Source organism: Durio zibethinus, chromosome 11 (assembly GCF_047325235.1).
Source record: "Durio zibethinus cultivar Kanyao isolate XHJ-2024 chromosome 11, ASM4732523v1, whole genome shotgun sequence".
In the NCBI taxonomy this organism is placed as follows: domain Eukaryota; kingdom Viridiplantae; phylum Streptophyta; class Magnoliopsida; order Malvales; family Malvaceae; genus Durio; species Durio zibethinus.
The window spans coordinates 599,590-613,670 of record NC_143172.1 but is presented as its reverse complement, the minus strand read 5'-3'; the positions used below and the strand labels follow the sequence as shown (position 1 = coordinate 613,670).

The following is a 14,081-nucleotide window of genomic DNA, read 5'->3' as shown; positions in this document are numbered from 1 at the left end:
TCTTGTTTAGACTTTTGCTTTGACCACCCACTTTCACAGAACTCTTTGATCGAAAAGCGATTACGGACATAAATCTTCGAGAAAGCCCCATTTCCTTGTTTAAAATGGCTTTTCATCCATACGTACAATAGCTGTATGCATCCTATGAAGCGCCCTCCATTTCGATGACAATAACTCAAAGATCTGATAGTCTCTGCTAATATTACCGTTGAAGGATTACAGCCATTGATCACACTCTCAAAGAAATCAACCACTACTATCTCAATATGTCCCAAAACCTTTGGAAAGATTACCAGTCCGTATATAGCCAAGGCAAATATGTCTAACCCTCGTTCTTCATTGATGTGTTGCATCAGAAACTCATGAAAGAACTTCCAAGGTAGGCAAACCTGTTCTTGTTTCTTCTTTGTATGAGAATCCATAACTTCCTTGTCTATCCCCATGAATTGAGCCAGACTTTTACGAAATCCTGACTTATGTTTTTTGACATATATCTTGTCAGGAGTCTTTAGATGCAAACCCAATAAGACCGAATATTCTTCTATGGTGGGAGTCATATCAGCTTCGTTAAAGATAAAACACCTGTATGCAGGATCCCAGAATTGTATTACAGCTCTAATTAGTTGATCATCAACAGCCACTGCTAGAAGGTGTGCTATATGCCCATGCTTCTGACAAAACTGCCCTTGTCTTGACAGACTCATCTTTTTCCAGATGTCAACCAAATCTTCTAAATTATTCTGTTTGAAGAGGACAGATGTTTCTTAAGACAGAGTAGACTCATACCCAATTGGCAAGCAATCTCCCATCTTCAATTGAGTCTTTTTTGATAGGGCCCTTACTTCATTAGGTGTCCCACAGGGTGCTAATACTGATGAAGAGCAAACTAGGCGTTCATTGGTGTCCATGAAAAAAATTTGTTGAAGACCATTTTTCAAGCAAATGTTCTTTTATGCAACCTTATGATATGCGTATGAACCAATGCAAAAGAAATAAGAAAAAGGTTAGTATACCCAGAAAAAGAACAAATAACTAAGTAATTTTACACATCACACATCACACAAAGTAAAAGGGATGAATCATATGCTTTTGGTCAATTCTAAAAAGGAAGAGTGATAGCTCTATCTATAGGTTAGGCATTCTTAAGGTTCACTATATGTGGTTTTAGGGTCAAAGTCTAAAGGTCTTCAAATTGTTCCTTACATCTTTGTCCATCACAGACTAGTAAGGCACCCTAATCCTCACCCATTACAGGCTACAAGCGAAAAAGGTTCAATTTGAGTGGGAGTATTTCACTAGCCACTGCGGAGGTATTAGACCTCACGAAAGCAATAGGTACTTTACTCCCTCCTAGAGGGACGGAGCTCGGGTGTAGAGCTTATGTTATGCACATGCACATGAATGACATAATTAACAAGATAAATAAACAGGAATGAATAATAACACATATATACAAAAATGGTTCAATTTTATTAGGCTTTTGGATAACACAAATTATTTGCTGGCCTGACTCTCAAAGTCCCCAGTGGAGTCGCCAAGCTGTCATAACGTCTAGATCCGGGGATCTATCGCTAGATATTGACTTTTAGGGAGTCGCCACCAATCTTTTTTATCTAGGTGCGATTGGCCACCTAAGGAATCTGTCCTTCAAGGGAACACCTAAGTTTAAGGGCCCCTAAAAGAATTGGTTCAGGTCTACTAACCAGAACAGGGTTCGGGAGTTCGATTACGTGTGAGGAAGGTTATAGCACCCTCACAACGCCCATCAAAAGATGGTACCAGCTTGAATTTGTGTTATCCAAAAGCCTTAAAATTTTACCAAGTAATTAATTATTGGAAACTTTTCTCAATTGACTCTAATACTTTTAGCAGAAAATTGAGAAAATTCACTCACCTCAAGAGTATGCAAGAAAAACTACTGTTTCACTTACAGAGGCTCCGTCGTCGGATTATTTAAAGAAAAAAACAAGATCAAAATTAAGATAGAAAGGAAGGAAAGAATGATTTTTTTTTTAGGGAAAATTGATACATTCAACTTTTCCCCAAAAATATTTTTTGGAAATTTCGATTTTCAAGGAAAATTGATACTTTCAACTTTTCCTCAAAAACCCTTTTTTTGAAAATTTATTTCTAAGAAAAATTGATACTTTCAACTTTTCCCCAAAAATACTTTTTTTGGAAATTTATTTTTCTTTTAAGGAAAATTGATACTTTCAACTTTTCCCTAAAAATATTTTTTGGAAATTTATTCTTAAGGAAAATTGATACTTTCAACTTTTCCCTAAAAATATTTTTTTTTGAAATTTATTTCTGAGGAAAATTGATACTTTCAACTTTTCCCCAAAAATATTTTTTGGAAATTTATTTCTAAGGAAAATTATACTTTCAACTTTTCCCTAAAAATATTTTTTTTTTGAAATTTATTTATGAGAAAAATTGATACTTTCAACTTTTCCCCAAAAATATTTTTTGGAAATTTATTTCTAAGGAAAATTGATACTTTCAACTTTTCCCTAAAAATATTTTATTTTGGAAATTTATTTTTCTTTTAAGGAAAATTGATACTTTCAACTTTTCCCCAAAAATATTTTTTTGAAAATTTATTTCTAAGGAAAATTGATACTTTCAACTTTTCCCTAAAAATATATTTTTTTAGAATTTTTTTATTTTTATTTAAAGAAAATAAAATAATAAAAAATAAATAAAAAGAATATTACATAAACCTAATCTAAAAAATAAAAAATAAAATAAACAAATAAACAAAGAAAAAAAAAAAAAAACCTGGAGCGGCTCGGATCGCGGCTCGGCTCAAGGAAGAGAAAACGGCTCGGGGGAACGGCTTGGCGGCTTGGCTCGGCTCGGCTCGGCTCGGAGGGGGGCGGCACGCGCGGGTCAGAAAGCGGGTCGACGCCCGGGTCGGGTCAGGTTCGACAAAACGCGCGGATCCTCTAGGTTACTTAAGGCCAAAACGACGTCGTTTTGGGAGGGTATAAAAGGCACCTTCCTCCGTTTTTCGGCAGAACACTCCTCACCCTCTCTCTCTCTTCTTTCTTTTTCTCTCCCTTCTCTCTAGAAACTGAAGAACACCGGTGTTGGATTCTGGAAATTTTTGTCGGAATCTGGAAATTTCACCGGAAGTTGGCCGGAAGATCGCCGGTTTCTGGGATTCTTCGCCGGAAACTGGACTGTTCGCCGGAAACTTCAATGTTCGCCGGAATTGTTGCCGGAAAATTCAAATTTCGCCGGAATTTTCGTCGGATTCTGGAAATTTTCCAGAAATTTCCAGAAAAAATTTTCGTCAAAAAATCTCTAAAAATTTTTTCTCACTCCCAAAACACTCCTAAACTTTTCCTAGCTTCCTATACGCCTCCTTTTCTCTCAAATCAGTAGCTTTGCTTACTGTTTTCTGGCTGTGTTTTGCATTCTGTTCCAGAGTCCCTTTTATAGGGATTGATCAGGAGTTCCTGATCAATCCCAATTCCTCTTTGGACGGGAATTCAGTCTTTGAATCTAACTGGACTCTTCTGATTGAATTCCCCTCCAGAGTGTGATTCTTCAACTTTGAATCTTAGCCATCCAGAATTAAAATCAAAATAAATAAAAAAAATACTAGATAATCAAAAGATATGATAGTATAAAAATAAAAAAATAATATCAGATAATTCGAAAAAAAAAATCAGATAAAATTAACAGATAATAAAAAAAAATAACATAAGATAAACCCAAAAAATATTACAAAAAAAAAAGATAATAATAATAATAAATATATAACTATATACATACAATACATATAAATCTAATCTAAATAAAAATAAATACACAAAGATATACATAATAATAATAATAATGAAATACATAAAATACAAAAGAAGAAAAAGAAAAGAGAAAAAAAAAATACAGGATTGAAATGGGCCTTATCCCTTTGGGCCAGGCCCAATTGATCTGGGCCCGGACCCAATTGGGTGTCTACATATATATCGGGTCAGGTAGGGTCGGGTTTGCCTAAAACCTAATCCCGACTTGACCCCAATTTTTTCTTCATACCATCGACCTGACCCGACCTGATACCCGATTTAAAAAAAAAAAATTGACCCTAAAAAGTCAGGTCAGAACCCGTCGTTTCGGGTTTTTTTGCCTTCTCTATTCTTGGGTGGATAGAGAAAGAGAAAGAGAAAATAAAAAGTAGAGAGAGAAGGAGCAGAGAAATTCTAGCAAAATAGGCTGAAACTTAGGCTTTTATAGCCTCCGTAAAACGACGTCGTGTTACGAGTTAATAAACCCAGGATCCATGTGTTTTGTCAATATCCGACCCAACTCGAGTGTCAACCCGAGTTCGTTGACCCGCACCCCTGCCTTTGATTCAACCGAGCCAAGCCGCTGAGCTGAGCCACATATCAAACCATTTAATCGCTTCTGTCTCTCAAACCAGCTGAATCCAAGGTGAGCTGAGCCATTCTAATGTTTTTATTTATTTATTTATTTTTATTATTTTTTATTATTTTTAAATTAGAATTATTTGGTATTTCTTTTTTTTAATTTTAATTTTATTTAATTTTATTTTTCTTTTTAATAATTTTCCTAAAATAAAATTTTCAAAAAAAAATATTTTGAGAAAAAGTTAAAAGTATCAATTTTTCTTGAAAATAAAATTTTAAAAAAATATTTTTGAAGGAATGTTGAATGTATCAATTTCCTTTAATAAAAAATAGGTTTTTTGAAGAAAGTTGAAAATATCAATTTTTTTTAAAAATAAAATTTTTAAAATAAAAATTTCTAAAAGTATTTTGAGGGAAGTTGAAAGTATCAATTTTTCTTGAAAATAAAAAGGTTTTAAAAAATATATATTTTAGAAAAAAGTTGAAAGTATCAATTTTCCTTGAAAATAAAATTTTTAAAATAAAAATTATCAAGAAAAGTATTTTGAGGAAAAGTTGAAAGATTCAATTTTTCTTGAAATTAAAATTTCAGAAAAAAAACATTTTGAGAAAAAATTGAAAGTATCAATTTTCCTCGAAATTAAAATTTCAGAAAAAAAATATTTTAAGGAAAAGTTAAAAGTATTAATTTTCTTTAAAATAAAAATTTTCAAATGCTTTAAGGAAAAGTTGAAAGTATCAATTTTTTCTGTACAAAAGTAATGAGTTTTTTTTTTTAAAAAAAAGAAAAAGATTTGTATCAAAAGTTGAATCATTATTCCTTTTTTTAATTTTATTTTATTTTTTAAAAATAATTTTTAATGTTAAATAATCCGACGACGGAGCCTCTGAAAGGGAAATAATAGTTTTCCTATATACTTTTGAGGTGATAGAATTTTTTTAATTTTCTGTTAAAAGAATTAGAGTCAATTAAGAATAATTTTTAATAATTAATTATTTGGTAAATTTTTTAAGCTTAATAAATAACACGAAATCAAGTTGGTACTATCCTTCAATGGGTGTTGTGAGGTTACTATAACCTTCCTCACATGTAACCATACTTCCGAACCATATTCTGGTTAATAAACTCGAATCTATTCTTTTAGGAACCCTTAAGCTTAGGTATTCCTTAAAATGATAAATTTCTTAGGTAAACAATCGCACTTAAACAAATAAAAAAAATTTGTGGCGACTCTTTAAGTCAATGTCTAACGATAGATCCCCAAATCTATATGTTATGATAATAATATTTATTTTTATATTTTATATGTGCTGTACATAAACTTTTTTATCTTTACTTTTTAAATCTTCACTCAATTAACTTAATTCAATTTAAACTTTTTTTTCTTCAGTTTTTGTAAATTTGCTTAATGTCTTTTATCTTTACCTACTTATGGTCATTTTTTTCTGTGGGTATTATTATGATAAACAAATGAATAAGAAAATAAACTTAATAAATTGTTTAGTATTAGGGATAGACAGGCTACTTGCTACTTACTAGACCATAAATTAAATTTGCTAAAAAAACATGATTTCAATAATGATTGAAAAATAATTAAAACAATGCTAAAAATAACTAACATATTCAGCCTTTCAATTTCCATTTTCTCTCTTAGGTTAGAGTTAGAGCTGCTGTTTTATTCTTGCATATTATCATTCATTGTAGTATGGCAAGTTTGACTTGTGCATTATGGGTTATGTTGTGCATTAAGTGATGTATATTATTCTTCTTATTTTATTACATTATGTTACTATGTATAATTAGATTTCTATCATACCATAGTATTCTTTCTCTTTGTTTCTAAATTTGGTAAATATATATATATATGATATATATTACTGTAGAAAAAGATTGTGCAAAGTGAAAACATGTCATTTTCTTTTTTTTTTTTAATTATTTTTTATGACAAGTTAATCAAATATATAAATTTTATATGTGATAAATTTTAAGTATTTTAATTTAATTTTTAAAAAATATTAATTTATGTTATATTAAGCCCTTAGAGGATTTATGAATTTGTAATAAATTTACAGAGTAAGAAGTTGTTGTTGAGAGATTTAAAATTGGAAAAGAATTTTAAGTATACACATATTAAATAAGTAAAATTATTTCATGTATCACCCGAGTTACACTCTAGTTAATCTATATAATATATATTTTCAAGATATATATAATATATTTTTATTTATAAAAAAGTTTATAAATGTTGAAATTTGAAATTTAATTTTGCTAAATACTAAATAAGCACATAAATCATTTAAATTATGAGTTTATATATGATATATTGTTAGTATATAAATTATATACACTATTAGTAAATCAGATGATATCACCTCATTAATGAGCAAGTATCAACCTTTAAAATAAATATACAAAAATTAATATATTTTTTTGAATTTACTTATTAATGAAATTGCATCATCTGATTTACTTCATTAATAAGATAGTATCATCATATTCACTAACAGTATATAAAATTTATATACTGACAATATATTAAATATAAATCATTAAATTAAACTTTAAAAAAGTTATTATTTATAATTTACATCTATGCACAAACATACACACACGTACTTCACACTTAGAAGAGTAAAGGCAAATAAAGTTCCAAGAAACTTGGTCTAGAAACTATGCATAAAGGGCCAAAGCCATCATTATATTCCCCTTGCAACCTTGTAGGGAGAACAACCCAAAGTGCCAAAAAGATCGGTATATTCCCGAGAACTTGCCTTTCACTCAATCCCATCAGCAAAATGATCATCAATTGGCTTCTCTTTAGAATAAGAATTACTTGTTCCTCCAACCATTTGGATAAAAAGGAAAAAAAAGGTGCACCTTAGCAATTCCTTTTTAAGAATCACAGACAAGTATCTCATGCCAGTGAGGAGGCTTTTGTTACTAGGAAAAGAAAACACAATGAGCAAAGGTAGCCCATGAAACATGTGTTAGGCTTATCAAAATAAATAAAAAATAAAAAAAAATAAAAAAAATAAAAGAGAAATGAAAGAAGATAATTCCTTCATAAACTTCATTTTTATTCAATTCCCAAAGTTCTAATACAAGATCTTGAAGTTGAAATTTCCAATAACTATAATTATAGGCATGTTTTTACATATAATGACAAATATTTCCTGTACGAGTTGAAGATTTTCTTTGCATGAATTAGGAATAGTATTAGCAAGGGCGGATGGTAAGCATAGTTAGAGGCCAAGATTTTGAAAATTCCCTTTTTTTCATATATAGATTTGTATATTTGCATTAAATAAATTTAAATTGGAGTTTTTTTAATTTAGATTTTTAAATTAAAAGGATAAAATTATATTAATATCTATCTATTTATTTTGCCCACTAATCATTATTAATAAATACTTAAAATAGATTAATTTGTAATAAATATTAATTCATAATTCATGTGAATTTAAAAAAATTCAATTTAATTTTTAAATTATAGGTTCTACTAAACAAAATAAATTAAATTTGAAATTTCAATTGAAAAATTTTGAGCGTAACAAGTATGATGACGTGATATATCAAAATTTATTTTCTTTATCACAATTATGCCTTGTTTTGATAAAAATTAAAGAATAAAAAATATATTATCTCATTAATAGATAGATTAAATTTATTTTAATTTTTTAAATTTGTATCCACAATATCTAGTGAGCTGAGCGAATATTTTTAACTATAAAAATCATCAAAATATAAAATAAGATGGAAGATAGATTTTTTATAAATAATTTGATTGTCAACATATAAAGAAAGATTTATTTTAGATTCAATTGTTGAAGACTTTATTTTTTAAAAAAGAACATTACTCACAATTTTAAATAAAATTATTTATTTATTATATTTTATTTTCTTATACTTTTATTTTTAATTAATAAAATTTAAGATTCTAAAAGTTTTTTTAGTATATTATAATATGTAATTTTTATGTTACTAAAAATATAATAATATAACTCAAATGAAAAATATATATAATTTTACTTTTAATTGGTTCTCTCCAAATCTAACACCAAAATCCGCCATTGAGTATTACGTTGAAAAAGAAACAATGATTGATGATATGAATGATTAAATAGAGTTAAATATAGTCTATTCTAATACATCATCTTGTCAAAAAAATTTGATTAGCGTGGAACATTGAAAATATACCTTTAATAATTGCTTTAAAATTAAATTGAAGAAAAATAATATGATTTGTTTGCAAAACTTACTAAAGTATTTACTACTTTATTAATTTCCTTTGTTATAATCAAACTGATCAGAGGAGATTGATTTTATGTTTAATTGTTAAAATCATTAGTTCCGTCTAAAATTATATGACTTAATGTTTACTTGGTATCTATCATGTGTAACAATCATGGTAGTTTTAATTCTAGTTGTTAGATTAAAAAGTTTTCAATTAATTAAATATTTAAGTTAATAAAAATATAATCAAATAATCAATCAATTAGAAAAGAGATAGCAATTTATTTTAATTTTGTCCAAATGATTTATATTCACAGATAAAAAAAAATCTACTAATTATTGAGAATTACAAATATATTAAAACAATCAACACTCACTTACAGTCAATACTCATATACTATTCCATTCTTCTCTAATTCTATAAAGTATTTTCAACTTAAATAAACACAAAAGCGTATTATTTATAATGATTGTTATACAATTAATCACTTATAATTCAAAATTGTGTGGAGACCATCAAAATTTTATACGAAACTTATACTTATAAGTAGTTAATTCTTACATAATTTTTTATTGTGATTGAATAATTGTAGTATTATAATAACAAAATTGTACTGAAATGCTTCGAACAGGTCTATACCCACGTGTTCATCATATTTATATGAACCATTTCATTTTCTTATAATCCACTTACCTATAAAAACCCTTTTAATTTCTTTTAGTTTTATTATAACTATTTTAAATATTTTTCTCCTACTAACCTCATAAATACTTTCATATTTAGAAGCTTATTAAGTTGTCGATCAAAAATCACTTTTTTCTTTAAAATTTTTGTTTTATAAGTTTTTTTTTTTTTGTTATAAATAGCATCTAACTAATCTAAAAAAAATCTCATTCAAATCTCGTATAAAGTTAAGTTACTATTCCCAATGTCATAAGCTTTAGCTTTTAGCTTTAATGTTTAGTTGTTACAAAGAGAAAAGATTGAATAGGTATTGTAAGCACTAAGAAAGCACAAGCTGTCAAAACTTTTTTTTTTAATTTAAAATTTACTAAAATTCGAGGTTTTAAATACCCCGATCCACTTAAACCTCAATTCAACCAACCACACATTGTGCTCTATGCCAGAGTCTCCACTCTCTAAGAGTGAGCCATTTCCATTGAAAAAGTGCTAAGAGAATGGCTTAACTTGGTACTCCGTACCCCCAATATATTTAAACTCTTTTTGAATATAATAGGCTCTCTCACATTATTTTGCTAAAAAAGAGTGAAGTGAGAAGGAAAAGAGTATAGAGGGAAGAAATGGTTCATTACATCCCTCTAACCATCCCTTTTGATGTCAAGAAGCTTTGGGACGAATGGAACATCCGAGGGGCTATTTTGTTCAGTCTCTGGTTTCAGATTGTGCTGATTTTTGTGGCCCCACTCAGAAAATCCGCAAGGAGAAAACTGGAAGTCGTGCTTATCTGGCTTGCTTACCTATTGGCTGACGCAGTTGCCAATTATGCTGTTGGTCTCATCTCCAACAGCCAACGCAACCAATCTGGCAATCCTGACCAGCAAAGGCCCCAGGAGAGTAGTGATCTTTTAGCATTCTGGGCGCCCTTTCTCTTAGTACACCTTGGTGGCCCTGATACCATCACTGCTTTTGCTCTTGAAGATAATCAACTCTGGCTACGGCACTTGCTTTCCCTTGGTTTTCAAGCCGGAGCTGTTATTTATGTCTTCTTCCAGTCACTTCCCAATAAAAATCTATGGATCCCCACAGTACTCATGTTTATCGCTGGGATCATCAAGTACGTCGAGCGGACACGAGCTTTATATCTTGCAAGCTTGGACCAATTTCGGGATTCCATGCTCAAAGACCCGGATCCTGGACCAAATTACGCCAAGCTTATGGAGGAATACGCTTCCAAGAAAGAGGCCAAACTTCCAACGAGAATAAATATGACACCAGAGCCTGATAAAGAAGCCAAGGCTTCTGATATTCCAACCAAGAAAGGTAAATTGAATCATGTTGAAGTGGTGCATTACGCTTATAACTACTTCAAAATATTCAAAGGACTGGTAGTCGATCTCATCTTCAGCTTCCGTGAGCGTGATGAAAGCCGTGACTTCTTCAATTGGAGGACGGCGGAAGACGCTCTGAGGGTACTTGAGGTCGAACTCAACTTTATGTATGGTACTCTCTATACCAAGGTGGAAGTTGTGCATTCTGTTGTAGGATATATTTTCCGATTCCTAGCTTTTGGGCTGGTTTTAGCAACTCTTGGAATCTTCTATTTCCAAGTAAAGAAAGATGACTTCCATGGAGTTGATAAGGGAATCACCTACACCTTGCTCCTTGGTGCCATTGCCTTGGATGTAATAGCCTTCTTCATGCTCATTTTCTCAGATCGGACAATTGCTTCTATCAGGGACCCTGAATTTCCACATTCTTGGTCTTGGCCTATATATTCTGTCTTCAGCTATTTCCTTGCTCTCAAGAAGCTCAGGTGGATCCATTGTAAATGTGAGATAGTCAAGCATAATGTCTTGGCTACTCCTTCTTCTTTTCGAAGGTGGTCTGGATCCGTCGCAGCACACAACTTAATAAGGTATTGCCTGAAAAGCAGTTCAACAAGAATCCATGAATTCCCCAGTTCGTGTGAAATCATGTTTTCTTTGTTTGGAATCTATGCAAAATATGTCAACATAAAAAAATATCTGTCTTTTAAGTGCGCATTGTTGGTTAAAATTGTCAACAAAACAACTAGCTTTTTAAGGTCTATTAAAGAAAATGTGAGCCAATTTTTCAGCCCTGCTTTCGGATTAATCACTAAGCCCATTGAGGAAACAGTGGATGAGATGATGTATGTGTCCCGTGAGCCCTTCACTATGGAGCTATGGGAATTTATCTTTCATGAGCTAAAAAATAAATCTGAGTTTGCAGATACTCCAGAAACTGCTAAGAGGATATCCTCGGCCAGAGGTGATTGGGTTTTGACAGACACTGATTCACAACATGATCGTAGCAAGTTACTGAAATATGTGAGTGATGTTCAATATGATGAGAGCCTTCTCTTGTGGCACATTGCGACTGATCTCTGCTACTACACTGAGAAGGATGCAGAAAAAGAGAAAGCGAACTATACACATCAACAATTCAGTAAGATTCTGTCGGATTACATGTTGTATCTTTTAGTTTTTCAGCCAACTATGATGTCTGCTGTGTCTGGTATTGGAAAAATAAGATTTCGAGACACTTGTGCTGAGGCTAAAAGATTCTTTAAGGAACGGAAATTAAGACCAAATCAAGACAAGCAGGCCTGTACACACATTCTGTCTGTGAATACGGATGCTGGACCTGTGAATGTGAAGGGAGACAGAAGCAAGTCTGTGTTTTTTGAAGCAAGTATGTTAGCCAAAGAGCTAAAGAGGATGGGAGAAGAGGGTGAGGACAAATGGAAGTTATTGAGCAGAGTGTGGGTGGAATTAGTCTCGTATGCAGCAAGTCATTGCAGAGCAAGTACGCATGCTCAACAGGTAAGTAAGGGTGGAGAGCTTATTTCCTTTGTTTGGTTGCTGATGGCTCACTTTGGTCTCGGGGAGCAGTTCCAGATCATCGAAGGACATGCAAGAGCCAAATTGATTGTGGAAAAGTGAACAAAACTGATTCAGCAAATCCCTTTTTAATTATGCTTCGTCTTACTTCTATCAACAATAATAAATATTTGTAATGTAGTAGTGCATGCTTTCCGATGCTGAAGTAGCTGAATTATTGTGTTTGTCTTCTGGCTTTCATTGTGTACTTCATCACACGTTATCTTAATTTGCAAGAAATAAAAGAGATTAGTATTATGGTTTTTAATATGAGTTATGTAGCGAATTTAAAATATTTTAATTTAATTTTAAAGGCCTTTAAGTTTTAATTTTAGGATTTATATTTGTCGGTATATAAATGTTTTATACACTGACATATCATAAAAATTAATTTTAAATATATAGTTTTAAAATAAAGTATATTTACTTTTTAAATTTATTTTTTATGAGATGTCATTAGTGTTTCACTAATAAAAATAGTATTTATATACTGATAATATATTATATATAAATTTTTAATTTGATTCATTGTGTTTGGTAATATGATAGTACATATTATCTCATAGTGTATCAAATATAACTCATATCAACATTACCTTTTTGCTGGCATTTCTCTCAAAAAAAAAAAAAAAAAATAACAATTGTCATATAGCAGATGTGGACAAGAATGGTATGAAATTTCTACATGTAATTAATGAAGAATAAAAATACAGAATAAAATCTATAAATAAAAAATTGAAAATAAGGAGAGGTTTGGTTTTAAAACCCTGATTCCAACAAGAGATAAATTAAATATCTAACTTTCAAAAATTAAAAATTAATTTTTAAATAAAAATAAAAAATTTGAGTTGGAAATGCCGACTTTTTAATTTTAATTTTTTATAAAGACCAATTATTAGGATTAATAAAGTTGGAATGAACATATATATATATATATTTGTATTGTGATTATTATTGTTGGCTTCAAAAAAATAATAATAATAATACACAAACACAAAGTTACCCATAATATTTTGTGAACAAAACCTCTTAACTTTAAAAATATATATAGTCAAAACTTTATTAAAATCTATAAAACATATTAAAGTTATCCCATGAAAAATTGAAGCTTCATTTTTAGCCAACTAAGTTGTGTCATAAATAATAATTTGATGAATGAATTTTAATTTTCATTTAAGAATTTGGGTTAATTGAGATATTTAGTCATAAATTTAGGATTGGTTTGAACTTTTCAACTAACTCTAAATGGGTTATTTAGTATGTGACTAATGTTTTTAGGATTAATTTAGAATATTAACTTATGTTTTGTGAGGTTAAGTTAGTAATCATTAAATTTGAGTTATTATATTATTTTTAATTGAGGTTTCAATTAAAAACTGAAACATGCTTTTAATCGAATTAGGGTTTTTTTGGAGTTAATTTTTTAAAGAAGTCACAAAATCAAACAAAAAATATCACAAAATTATTAAGAAATAAAAAATTACCATACACATAATCAAATATGCAAAAAATTATATACAAATATGCACTTAATCAATACAATAAATATCAATCAACTATTAATTTTATGAAAATAAAAAGTAAAAATATAATTATATTAATTATGTCTATCTACACAAATGATTAAAGTTATCTCCACATGCAAGATTTTTAAAATTTCAAAAACACTTAAGATGAAACATAAAAAATTGATTTGATGATTAATTAAGGCATAAAATAAATTGGTTGGGAATGATTTGCATAAAGAACTTTAAGGTATTTTTCTTTGTTTTGGACACGTGATAATCGATTTTTTTCTTTCTTTTTTTTGTATTTTTATTTTTATTTTCATTTTTTGTATTTTTTAATTTATTGATTTGCTTATTTAATTATTTTTTATTTACTTACAT

At 29.7% G+C, this 14,081-nt stretch overlaps 1 protein-coding gene across 1 annotated transcript; it reads left to right on the top strand.

Annotated features, from left to right (window-relative positions):
* The first annotated feature begins 9,715 nt into the window (after positions 1-9,715).
* On the top strand, positions 9,716-12,492 carry LOC111289337 (uncharacterized). Its single transcript, XM_089768756.1, has one exon. The coding sequence runs from the start codon at positions 9,913-9,915 to the stop codon at positions 12,253-12,255; it is 2,343 nt and encodes a 780-aa protein (XP_089624882.1). The 5' UTR covers positions 9,716-9,912; the 3' UTR covers positions 12,256-12,492.
* The last annotated feature ends 1,589 nt before the right edge of the window (positions 12,493-14,081 follow it).